The 13624-nt window shown below is 41.2% G+C and overlaps 1 protein-coding gene across 2 annotated transcripts in view; it reads right to left on the reverse strand.

The window, feature by feature from the left end:
• LOC110497694 (inositol 1,4,5-trisphosphate-gated calcium channel ITPR2) overlaps nucleotides 1-12300 on the reverse strand; it is a 165865-nt gene extending 153565 nt beyond the window's left edge. For both annotated transcript variants that reach the window (XM_036956603.2, XM_036956593.2), the window contains exon 1: nucleotides 11614-12300. In XM_036956603.2, the coding sequence (XP_036812498.2) occupies nucleotides 11614-11705 (92 nt within the window). In that variant the 5' untranslated portion in view covers nucleotides 11706-12300. The remainder of the gene's footprint in view (nucleotides 1-11613) is intronic.
• Nucleotides 12301-13624: the final 1324 nt, after the last annotated feature.

Here is a 13624-nt window from a genome sequence, read left to right on the forward strand (position 1 = left end):
CATGATGCCATCTATTTTGTGAAGTGCACCAGTCCCTCCTGCAGCAAAGCACTTACCACAACATGATGCTGCAACCACCGTGCTTCACGGTTGGGATGGTGTTCTTCAGCTTGCAAGCCTCCCCCTTTTTCCTCCAAACATAACAATGGTCATTATGGCCAAACAGTTATATCATTTCATCAGACCAGAGGACATTTCTCCCAAAAGTACGATCTTTGTCCCCATGTGCAAACTGTAGTCTGGCTTTTTAATGGCGGTTTTGGAGCAGAGGCTTCTTCCTTGCTGACCTTCAAGTTATGTCAATATAGGACTCGTTTGACTGTGGATAACGATACTTTTGTACCCGTTTCCTCCAGCATCTTCACAAGGTTGTTTGCTGTTGTTCTGGGATTGATTTGCACTTTTCGCACCAAAGTACATTAATCTCTAGGAGACAGAAAGGGTCTCCTTCCTGAGCAGTATGACGGCTGCGTGGTCCCATGGTGTTTATACTTGTGTACTATTGTTTGTACAGATGAACGTGGTACCTTCAGGCATTTGGAAATTGCTCCCAAGGATGAACCAGACTTGTGGAGGTCTACAATTTTTTGGCAGATTTCTTTTGATTTTCCCATGATGTCAAGCAAAGAGGCACTGAGTTTGAAGGTAGGCCTTGAAATACATCCACAGGTACACCTCCAATTGACTCGAATGATGTCAATTAGCCTATCAGAAACTTCTAAAGCCATGACATCATTTTCTGGAATTTTCCAAGCTGTTTCAAGGCACAGTCAACTTAGTGTGTATGTAAACTTCTGACCTACTAGATTTGTGAAAGATTATTTCACTTATAATTCACCATCTGTAAACAATTGTTGGAAAAATTGCCTGTGTCATGCACAAAGTAGATGTTCTAACAGACTTGTCAAAACTATAGTTTAACAAGAAATTTGTGGAGTGGTTGAAAAACAAGTTTTAATGACTCCAACCTAAGTGTATGTAAACTTCCGACTTCAACTGTATGCATGCATGTTCGTACACACTACCGTTCAAAAGGTTGGGGTCACCTAGAAATATCCTTGTTTTTGATAGAAAAGCACTTAAAAAAATGTAAAGCACAGTGAAGAGGCAACTCCGGGATGCTGGCCTTCTAGACAGAGTTCCTTTGTCCAGTGTTTGTGTTCTTTTGCCAATCTTAATATTTTATTTTTATTGGCCAGTCTGAGATATGGCTTTTTCTTTGCAACTCTGACTAGAAGGCCAGCATCCCGGAGTCGCCTCTTCACTGTTGACGTTGAGACTGGTGTTTTGCGGTTACTATTTAATGAAGCTGCCAGTTGAGGACTTGTGAGGCGTCTGTTTCTCAAACTAAACACTAATGTACTTGTCCTCTTGCTCAGTTGTGCACCTGGGCCTCCCACTCCTCTTTTTATTCTGGTTAGAGACAATTTGCGCTGTTTTGTGAAGGGAGTAGTACACAGCATTGTACGAGATCTTCAGTTTCTTGGCAATTTCTCTAATGGAACAGCCTTAATTGCTCAGAACAAGAATAGGACTGACGAGTTTCAGACGAAAGTTATTTGTTTCGTTGCAATCGAACCCACAAATGCTGATGCTCCAGATTCTCAACTAGTCTAAAGAAGGCCTGTTTATTGCTTCATTAAATCAGCACAAAAGTTTTCAGCTGTGCTATCATAACTGCAAAAGGGTTTTCAAATTATCAATTAGCCTTTTAAAATGATACACTTGGATTAGCTAACACAACGTGTCATTGGAATACAGGAGTGATGGTTGCTGATAATGGGCCTCTGTACGCCTATGAGATATTCCATTTTTTTTATTTTTATCTGCGTTTCCAGCTACAATAGTAATTTACAACATTAACAATGTCTGCACTGTATTTCTGATCAATTGGATTTTAATGGACAAAAACAATGTGTTTTTCTTTCAAAAACAAGGACATTTCTAAGTGACACAAAACTTTTGAATGGTAGTGTGTGTCATGTATGTATGTGTGTATATATAAATAAATTGTAACCTTTTTTTCAGCTTAAATGCTTTCAATGAGATTAAATGCAGTCATTTACCCTGTGTAGCTAAATGACAGGTCTATGAACAGTTCATACACAATTCAGGCTACCTTATGGTTGTATAAAGTAACAAGTGACTACTAACCTGAAATGTGTTGACTTGTGTTTGCTTGAAAGATAGATAAGCACAACAGAAAAATAGGATTGGACCCAGGGAGAGGATCAGCCTCAGGGGAATTGAGCGTTTGTAAATGAGGTGTGACCTGAGGAACTTATTTAAGAGCTTATACTTACTATCATATAGGCTACTATCATACGTCAATATGGATTTATAGAGTCAAAGCCTGTCGAGGCGAGGTTGCATGTGACGAGTACAGTAATGGCGACTCCAGCCAACATTCGTGATACCATGGCTGGGTCTGAAAACATTACTAGCCGTCAAATCAATAAAGGATTATCATTAAGGATGCACAATGGTGGAGTTCCTGCCAAAATAGATGCTCAGGCATTACATTGCGTCAACCAATGGTTGCATGCCACGTCATCAAAACCTATTATTTGGCAGGGACTACAATTCGTAGATCTGTGATTCTACACCTCACTTTGCTCAAGCTGATCCTCTCCAACGGACTCAGAAGTTGTAGCTAAAAATTGGTAAATTAGGTACAATTAAACCAACCATCAAAGTATATTGTAGAAATTCCGGGGGTAGCCCTGACCGGGACTCACTTGACAGTCACTGGATTCGGGCTCAAGTCATGGTCAGGACTTCACCCCAAATTCGCTACATTGGTGACAGAAGTGTGAGGGCGCCATCCGAGAGGCATTTACACGTGACGAACTTGGTATAGATAAGCATGGGGAGTGGAGATACGCTCTCCCGACGGTTTTGAGTAATGTAGCGACCTTAATCCAATACCTAGTGTGCTCAGTCTCTAGACCCAGGTTAGAATCCCAGTTGGAGCTACCTCCCAAATTAGCTACATTGGTTGGTATCAGTGGCCATGTCCGATTACCCACACTAATGTACTACATACTTAAACTGCATACTATTTAGTACGTACCATTTAGTAAAAAGTATGCTGTATGCCACAACGCAGTAGAAGCTTCTGATTGGCTGAGTAGGTGGGGCAGGGCCGAGTGCAGGTGAATTTTTCCAAATTCAACAGAAATGCATCGGCATAAACTAGCCTGATATTAGCTCATTTCCAAATTGATTAATTTCTCTCAAATCTGAATAGAATAGGAATGGCATTATAGGCCTACTCAGGCTGGTGATAGACCATATAGCCTATCTATCGGATTTAAAATGGACTGAAGACAACATAAATATGTTGAAATGGAAACAAACTATTAGTGTAATCAGAGTGCTGTAGCATATATAAATGAAATAGCCTAGTACACACACCAAAACTTTTAAAATGTTAAAATCAAAAGGCTATTGTACAGAAACAATAAGGACAGTTGGGTGCATTGCAAATTCAGAGCCACTGGACAGGACAACAACATACTAAAGCACTGATCATTGGGAACGAGATCAGAATGACTTAAGGCTTGATCCATCAATTAAATAATGAAATAGGTAGCCTAACCTACAAAACTAAAACACTCCATATGTTCAAATTAAAAGGCCTGATAAACATGACATCAGTAACGCAGCCACATCCCGAATCCCGGTGCCGACACATTCAGGGCAAGAGAACAAGAAACACTGGGAAAACAGAAATCCACTTTGGGTAAAAATATGTAGCCTACGATGCAATCAATACTCGTGATCATTTTAAAGAGAACAAAAACTACTTAGCCTACATTTGAACACCATCGCAGAAGCTTCGGGCTAGAGGTCGACCGATTAATCGGAATGGCCGATTAATTAGGGCCAATTTCAAGTTTTCATAACAATCGGAAATCTGTATTTTTGGACACCGATTTGGCCGATAAATTTTTTTATTTTATTTATTTAACTAGGCAAGTCAGTTAAGAACACATTCTTATTTTCAATGATGGCCTAGGAACGGTGGGTTAACTGCCTTGTTCAGGGGCAGAACGACAGATTTTTACCTTGTCAGCTCCGGGATTCAATCTTGCAACCTTACAGTTAACTAGTCCAACGCACTAACCACCTGCCTCTCATTGTACTCCACGAGGAGCCTGCCTGTTACGCGAATGCAGTAGAAGCCAATCGTTGCACGACTGACTGTACCTAACCATAAACATCAATGCCTTTCTTAAAATCAATACACAGAAGTATATATTTTTAAACCTGCATATTTATCAAAAAGAAATCCAGGTTAGCAGGCAATATTAACCAGCTGAAATTGTGTCACTTCTTGTGTTCATTGCACGCAGAGTCAGGGTATATGCAACAGTTTGGGCCGCCTGGCTCATTGCGAACTAATTTGCCAGAATTTTACGTAATTATGACATAACATTGAAGGTTGTACAATGTAACAGGAATATTAAGACTTAGGGATGCCACCCGTTAGATAAAATACCGAATGGTTCATTATTTCACTGTCTCAGCCTCCAGTATTTATGCTGCAGTAGTTTGTGTCGGGGGGCTAGGGTCAGTTTGTTATATCTGGAGTACTTCTCCTGTCCTATCCGGTGTCCTGTGTGAATTTAAGTATGCTCTCTCTAATTCTCTCTTTCTTTCTCTCTCGGAGGACCTGAGCCCTAGGACCATGCCTCAGGACTACCTGACATGATGACTCCTTGCTGTCCCCAGTCCACCTGGCCGTGCTGCTGCTCCAGTTTCAACTGTTCTGCCTGTGATTATTATTATTTGACCATGCTGGTCATTTATGAACATTTGAACATCTTGGCCATGTTCTGTTATAATTTCCACCCGGCACAGCCAGAAGAGGACTGGCCACCCCACATAGCCTGGTTCCTCTCTAGGTTTCTTCCTAGGTTTTGGCCTTTCTAGGGAGTTTTTCCTAGCCACCGTGCTTCTACACCTGCATTGCTTGCTGTTTGGGGTTTTAGGCTGGGTTTCTGTACAGCACTTTGATATATCAGCTGATGTACGAAGGGCTATTTAAATAAATTTGATTTAAAATAAAAGTTTTGTTTTCAAAATGATAGTTTCCAGATTCGACCATATTAATGACCAAAGGCTCGTATTTCTGTGTGTTATTATGTTATAATTAAGTCTATGATTTGATATAGCAGTCTGACTGAGCGATGGTAGGCAGCAGCCGGCTCGTAAGCATTCATTCAAACAGCACTTTAGTGCGTTTTACCAGCAGCTCTTCGCAATGCTTCAAGCATTGAGCTGTTTATGACTTCAAGCCTATCAACTCCCGAGATTAGGCTGGTGTAACGATGTGATGTGAAATGGCTAGCTAGTTAGCGGGGTGCGCGCTTATAGTGTTTCAAACGTCACTCGCTCTGAGACTTGGAGTAGTTGTTCCCCTTGCTCTGTATGGGTAATGCTGCTTTGAGGGTGGCTGTTGTCGATGTGTTCCTGGTTCGAGCCCAGGTTGGGGCGAGGAGAGGGACGGAAGCTATACTGTTACACTGGCAATACTAAAGTGCCTATAATAACATCCAATAGTCAAAGGTATATGAAATACAAATGGTAGAGAGAAATAGTCCTATAATAACAACAACCTAAAACTTCTTACCTGGGAATATTGAAGACTCATGTTAAAAGGAACCACCAGCTTTCATATGTTCTCATGTTCTGAGCAAGGAAATTAAACGTTAGCCTTCTTACATGGCACATATTGCACTTTTACTTTCTGCTCCAAACACTTCGTTTTTGCATTATTTAAACCAAATTGAACAGGTTTCAATATTTGAGGCTAACTAGATTTTTTATTGATGTATTATATTAAAGTTAAAAGTGTTCATTCAGTATTGTTATAATTGTCATTATTACAAATAAATAAAAAATAAATATATATTTTTTAAATAAAATATTTGTAAAAAAAATAATAATAATAATAATAATAATAATAATAATAATAATAATAATAAAATAAATTATATATATATATTTTTTTAAATATAAAAAAATCGGCTGATTAATCGGTATCGGCTTTTTTTGGTCCGCCAATAATCGGTCTCGGAGTTGAAAAATCATAATCGGTCGACCTCTACTTCTGGCATCTTCGAAATTAAGTTCCCTAGTTTTGTTGTTTGGCTACTTGAAGAGAACTAGGGCCCATCACTCGCAGACCACCTCTTCCAATGTGGAAAAGGGTGCATATAATTTTACTATTCGCATACTGAAAATGCGCCATGCGTGATTGAGTTGTTTCCCACTATTCGTTGATTTCGGTATAGCATCCCCATATCTAATTGATCAGCTGTTGTCAAAGCCGAAATGAGTATTACATCCAGACATTTAAAGTACACTGGATTTTCGAAATGTCACATCATTAAACTGCCTATTTAGGACGCAAGTATGGGTATTTGGACACAACCATTGATGTGACCCTTTAAACTTATTTGGGATCGGTGTCCCTTCCACAGGATGGTTGAGCTAACCTGGGCTAATGCGATTTGCATGTGGTTGTATGTAACAGGAACATCTCCCAGGACATAGACATATCTGATATTGGCAGAAAGATTAAGAATAATTTAAGTTAACTGCACTGTCCAATTTACAGTAGCTATTGCAGTGAAAGAATACCATGCTATTGTTTGGAGAGTGCACAATTTTGAACATGAAAAGTTATTAATAAACAAATTAGGCACATTTGGGCAGTCTTGATACAAGAATTAACAGAAATGCAATGGTTCATTAAATCAGTCTAAAACTTTACACACACTAATGCCATCTAGTGGCCAAAATCTAAACTTCACCTGGGCTGTAATTATACATTATGGCCTTTCTCTTGCATTTCAAAGATGGTAAAAAATACAAAATAACGTTTTTTATTTTATTTGTATAAATATTTTACCTTATCTATTGTATTATATTCTACTACATTCCTTTCACATTTCCAGAAACGTCAAAGTGTGTCCTTTCAAATGGTACCAAGAACATGCATATCCTTGCTACAGGCAGATTTGGATTTTACATTTTAAGCAAAAAAAAATGTAAATGGCCTAATCCTTAAGAAGTTTTAACAGCCCATATTTGACTCATTTTCAGCTACAACTTCAAGTCCACTGGAGAAGATCAACTTGAGAAGTGAGGTGTAGAATCACTGATCTAGAAATAGTATTCCCTGCCAAATAATAGGTTTAGTGTGATAAAGATTTGCAGAGCTACGTCTCCCCTGGCCAAACAAGCACAACCAGGCATTGATTGATTGATTGAGTGATTGGATTAATATCTTCAGTAGGTCCTGTGATTGAGTGTAGTCTGTCCCAGGAGTGTGAAGGTGAATGGAAAGGCACTGGAGCGAACAGCCCCTGCTGTCTCTGCCTGGCCAGTTCTCCTCTCTCCACCTGGATTCTCTGCCTCTAACCCTATTACGGGGGCTGAGTCACTGGCTTACTAGTGCTCTTCCATGCCGTCCCTAGGAGGGGTGCATCACTTGAGTGGGTTGAGTCACTGACGTGATCTTCCTGTCCAGGTTGGGTTCATGCCATGGGGGAGGTCTTCGTGGGCTATACACGGCCTTGTCTCAGGGTAGGAAGTTGGTGGTTTGAAGATATCCCTCTAGTGGTGTGGGGGCTGTGCTTTGGCAAAGTGGGCGAGGTTATATCCTGCCTGGTTGGCCCTTTCCGAGGTTATAATCGGACGGGGACACAGTGTCTCCCAACCCCTCCCGTCTCAGCCTCCAGTATTTATGCTCTAATAGTTTGTGTTGGGGCGCACAGGATCAGTCTGTTATATCTGGAGCATTTTTCCTTTCTTATTCGGTGTCCTATGTGAATTTAAGTATGCTCCCTCTAACTCTCTCTCAGGGAACCTGAGCTCGAGGACCATGCCTCAGGACTACCTGGCCATGCTGTCCCCAGTTCAGCTGGTTGTGCTATTGCTCCAGTTTCAAATGTTCTGCCTGCAGCTATGGAACCCTGACCTATTCACCAGAAGTGCTACCTTGTCTCGGACCTGCTGTTTTCGACTCTCTAGCGCACCTACTGTCTCTAACTCTGAATGATCATCTATGAAAAGCCAACTGACATTTACTCCTGAGGTGCTGACCTGTTGCATCCTCTACAACCACTGTGATTATTACTATTATTTGACCCTGCTGGTCATCTATGAACGTTTGAACATCTTGGCCCTGTACTGTTATAATCTCCACCCGGCACCGCCAGAAGAGGACTGGCCACCCCTCAGAGCCTGGTTTCTCTCTAGGTTTCTTCCTAAGTTCCTGCCTTTCTATGGAGTTTTTCCTAGCCACCGTGCTTCTACATCTGCATTGCTTGCTGTTTGGGGTTTTAGGCTGGGTTTCTGTACAGCACGGTGACTTCGGCTGATGTAAAAAGGGCTTCATAAATAAATTTGATTGGACACGTGTCAATTACAGAACATTTCCTAGGATTTTCTACATGCAGCAACACTTGGATAAAGTGTTGAAAATACCAGTAAAAGCACAGCGCTACATGTGGTTAGATCAGTGTTTCCCAAACTCGGTCCTCAGGACCCCAAGGGGTGCACGTTTTGGATTTTGCCCTAGCACTACAAGGATGATTCAAACAAACAAATCAACTAATCAAGCTTTGATTATTTGAATTAAAAACCAAAACGTGCACCCCTTGGGGTCCCCAGGACCGAGCTTGGGCAACGCTGATATGTTACATACCTAAACATGCGTTGTAAGATCGAGCATGCACCTGCAATGTAGTCAGGCAGGATCTCTGCCACTGACTTCCTGGGCCTTGAATGAGGCTTATTTTTTAAGAGTGTTTAATGTTGATAAAGTACACTACACAGACCTGGCTGTCAGACTGCATCAGTTAATGAATCACTGATAGACTTTATACCTTTGCTTTAAAAACAGCTGAGCCCTCTACTACGCACTTTGCATTCAGACATTTTATGGCCTTGACATTTGCATTGAGATTGGCTTTGACCAGTTACTTTTCAGTAACATAAAGTAGGTCATATGATTCATATTGTTGGCATAGGTCCATCTGCGGCCTTTATAGGCTTCATCTGCCCAGGTTACAAGTCAGTCTGTCCCTATATAAACATTGTTCCCATTTCCCTTCCTTCCTGCTTGAAATTGCTGACCTGATACAGTGTGATTGCTGAAAGCAATGGGATTTCACCTATCCACTAATTTTACAGATCAGTGATTACATCAAGGACACATTGAAGGTATTAAAATATGGCTTGTGTGCCTTGTGAACACACTGGGGTTCTGAGTGACCATAATAGATAGGTGGAATTCAGGAGTGATCCTCTGCTCATGCCTGCTATGCTTTTGGAGAGTGGCTGTTTGAAAGCACAGAAAGAGAAAGTAGATTGAGAGAATGAAAGCAAGGGAGAGAATGTGAGAAAGAGCGGGAAGTGGGTGGGGCAGATTCAAGCCACAGAGGCAGTCTGTCAATTCAAGCCTGTTCCTGGCCTAGAGGGCAGAGTGCAGAGCTGAGAAATTCACTGAAGTGCTGGAGCCGCATTTTAACTTTCTTCTTGTAGTCACTATAATAACTCAGCTTGTCTATTTGGTTCCTTAGTCAATTCTCTTCCGAGTTAATATTTGTAGAAATTCTCAGGTGGTCCTTGGAATGAACTGTTAGTTATGATAATAAACTTCCATTCCCTGAAAAAAAAAAACACTACAATTAAGTGATAATGCCATGGCATGGGTTTAGTTTGTCGAGGGCCAATATATCAACCAAACACCGGCTTCAAGGGCATTATCACTTTTATACAATGGGTTACCACCATATTCAAATTATGATTGACATATTTTCATTAAAAAAATATTATTTTGATGAATTTTTCATACTATTTCATCCTACCACAATATATAGTCCTGACACAAATCTAGGGTTGCTACCCAAGCCGGCTGGTCGTTCGTTCGATTGGATCTGTTGCCAGAGACGCGACCCAGTCGTTCAGTATCTATGTACGTGACCCAGTTGTTCATTCTAAACATTCCGTTGCCATATTGGCTGGCAACGTTCTTATCCCCTGCTTGCTAGCTAGCCAACGGCTAACTTACATTCACATCAAAAAAGTGCAGTCAGAATAACAGCAAAGCAGCTGCATTTGTTTAAGCAGTTTTCTAGCGACATTTGGATAACTCCATAACAATGAGGGGCGAATTTGCCTGGCATAGAAAATGTGCTCACTCGTCACTGTTGTTCAGAGAAGCTAGCCAACAACACAGCTAACACAATCACTTCAAACTGAAGCTGGAAAGACTGAAAACTATATGCACTTCGTTTCATTTGACCTTTTTTTAAGTTACATTATATATATATCCATAAAAATTGATTATACAAATCTCTGCTGTTGAAAACAAAATGTTAGTCTTAAAGAAATCTAGATGCTTTTTATAGCGGAGATCAAGTTTATAAATTGCCTGGCTGGGCTGATGAGAGCAGTAAGATGGAACAGACTAAATAGGCATTTTAACAGATTTAGCCGGTGGCAACTTGTGGAATAGACACTGGCGGTTTTAACCAATCAGCATTAGACCCAACCATTGTATAATAAATACTACACCATTTAAGAGTACTTGTTAGACCTACTCTGGGAAGAATCCATTCAGCAACCAGTACCCCAAAACTCTGAGTACAGGTTATTCACTGTGACCTTTTGTGCTCAACCAGTGGTCCCCCTGCCCCCAGACTATAGTGCACCTATATGGCCTTCCTTCACTGTTGTCAAAAAACAGACCGTAACCTCATTCAGATTCTGTGCATTTGGAAGGGTTTTCATTACCCAAAAGTTAAACATTTACATATTTTTAAAGTGGAAAGGTTAGTGAAGGTTTACTATCATAACTTTCAGCAGATGAAAGTATTGGCCACACACAATAGCATCCTTTACAGTAACTGCAGACAACGGTGGTATTTTGAATAATCATACTGCACTCAAACTGATGTTATACTACACTGTACTGCACTTTTTTTTTCATAAGGGTGAATTCAACAGCCCAACAATATTATTCATGCTGCATTGGAGGACACCCTGGTGAATATATCATACACATTACACACATTTACAGCTCTTCTTGATCAAACAGGTGTGACCATTCAAGTACAATTATTCAGCTGTCTCACAGCACGTGCTACTACTGCAAAAAGGGCCACGACCTCTCACAAAACACTTCATACTATTTTGATTAGGTCATGGATTACAGTACATAATCCTTTCCCAGTAAACCATTTGGCATTTGACGCCCAGAGAGTAATAAAGTGGCTGCATGTGTACAGGACATTGCGCACGCATTGGTAACACTAGCGAGGTACATGCACAAAGTTTGCATTCCTATTATACTTGCATAACTGTGCAATGTTACTCATCTTCATTTCCTCCTTGATACAATTGCTTGTGATTAGGCCTTTTCAACTTCCGATTTCTCAACCCCGGATCCACAGACACCAATCTCACACTGCATGTTACATTGACCCATTTCATGCATCAGACGCCAAACGAGCCTGTACCTGTTTATCACAGATTTTCATCAAACATGGTTTTAGATACACATAATATTTAATTAGATTAGAGGGAACATACCCCAATGTACTGATGAAGCCATTGACAGTGCCTTCTGCGTACAGCGACACAATGTCTCCAATATGAAGAAAACTTGATCTGTTGTCTGACATTTTCGCTTAATTCTGTCCAAAAGTCGTCTTTCCAGTCTCGGTTTGATTAAGTTATTACTCTGACACGTTTCAATGTATCTTGGCAACAATCCTGCGTATCACTCGTCAAATTGCGAACAACACCGCCCCGAAACGAGACATGTTTTCACGTTTTTACCAGTCAAAATTACAAAAAGACGACAATGGAAAAACTTGGGAGTTACTGTAAACAAACTGCCGATTTAGTTTATGAACCCAACTTCTTCCCGTGTTCAGACAGCATAATGTTCTCTCTTTCACATCAACTTTAGGGGAGGAGACTGGTTCTGTTGGAGGCGCAGATAGAGAACCAGTCAGCCTATCCCGTCTAAAGTAGGCCCACTCATTTCCAAATGCTTTGAGAAGCAATGGATGTACAATTCTGCTATGTAAGTGCGTACATGAGTAGACAGAGCAATAAATTCTATAATAGAACATTTCCTGGCTATTTCCTGCAAACTTGCTCTGTAATGAGATAAATTAGTGGACATCAATGGCCTGGAGTTCCGGGTTATGCAATGTGCTTGTGCGTGGGTATGTGTGTGTGTATGTGTGTGTGTGTTGCCGCGTTCAAAACAACTGGGAACTCGGAAATTTCCAACTTCAGTCCGTTCAAGACAACTGGGAATAAAACAAGTTGCGACAGGGAACTCGGGCCTCTTTGTAGATTTCCGACTTTCCGACCTGAAGATCACGGACGTCATGATTTGACCTCGTATTTTTCCAAGTTCACAGTTGTCGTGAAAGCACCATAAACCAAAGCAAGTCAAATCAAATTGTATTAGTCACATGCGTCGAATACAACAACAGGCGAAGACCTCACAGTGAAATGCTTATTTACGAGCCCCTAACCAACAACGGAGTTAAAAGTTAAAAGTAAAATAATTTTGAATAAGAATAAGAAATAAAAATAACAAGTAATTAAAGCAGCAGTAAAGTAACAAAAGCAGGACTATATACAGGGGGTACTGTTACAGAGTCAATGAGCGGGGCCCCGGTTTATTGAGGTAATGTGTACATGCAGGTAGATATTAAAGTGACTATGCATAGATGATAACAAGAGAGAGTAGCCGTGGTGTAAGGGGGGCGGGGGGGGGGGGGGGGGGGGGGCAATGCAACTGGTCTGAGTAGCCATTTGATTAGATGTTCAGGAAGTCTTATGGCTTGGGGGTAGAAGCTGTTTAGAAGCCTCTTGGACCTAGACTTGGCACTCCAATACAGCTTTATGTGCGGTAGCAGAGAGAACAGACTGGAGTCTGACAATTTTTAGGGCATTCCTCTGACATGCCTGGTATAGAGGTCCTGGAGGGCAGGAAGCTTAGCCCCAGTGATGTACTGGGCCGTACACACTACCCTCTGTAGTACCTACCAAGCAGTTGCCCTACCAGGAAGTGATGCAACCAGCTGTAGAACCTTTTGAGGATCTGAGGACCATTGCCAAATCTTTACAGTCTCCTGAGGGGTAATAGGTTTTGTTGTCTTGGTGTGCTTGGACCATGTTAGTTTGTTGGTGATGTGGACACCAAGGAACTTAAAGCTCTCAACCTGCTCCACTACAGCTCCGTCAATGAGAATGGGGGCGTGCTCGTTCCTCTTTTTCCTGTAGTCCACAATCATCTCTTTTGTCTTGATCACGTTAAAGTCTGGAGTAAACCTGGCACCATCCCTACGGTGAAGCATGGTGGTGGCAGCATCATGTTGTAGGGATAGGCCCACCCACTTGGGAGCCAGGCCCAGGCAATCAAAATGCGTTTTTACCCACAAAAGGGCTTTATTACAGACATAAATACTCCTCAGTTTCATAAACTGTCTGAGTGACTGGTCTCAGACGATCCCGCAGGTGAAGAAGCCAAATGTGGAGGTCCTGGGCTGGTGTAGTTACACGTGGTCCGCGGTTGTGA

Source organism: Oncorhynchus mykiss, chromosome 2 (genome assembly GCF_057628025.1).
Source record: "Oncorhynchus mykiss isolate SJ-2025 chromosome 2, ASM5762802v1, whole genome shotgun sequence".
NCBI classification, from domain to species: domain Eukaryota; kingdom Metazoa; phylum Chordata; class Actinopteri; order Salmoniformes; family Salmonidae; genus Oncorhynchus; species Oncorhynchus mykiss.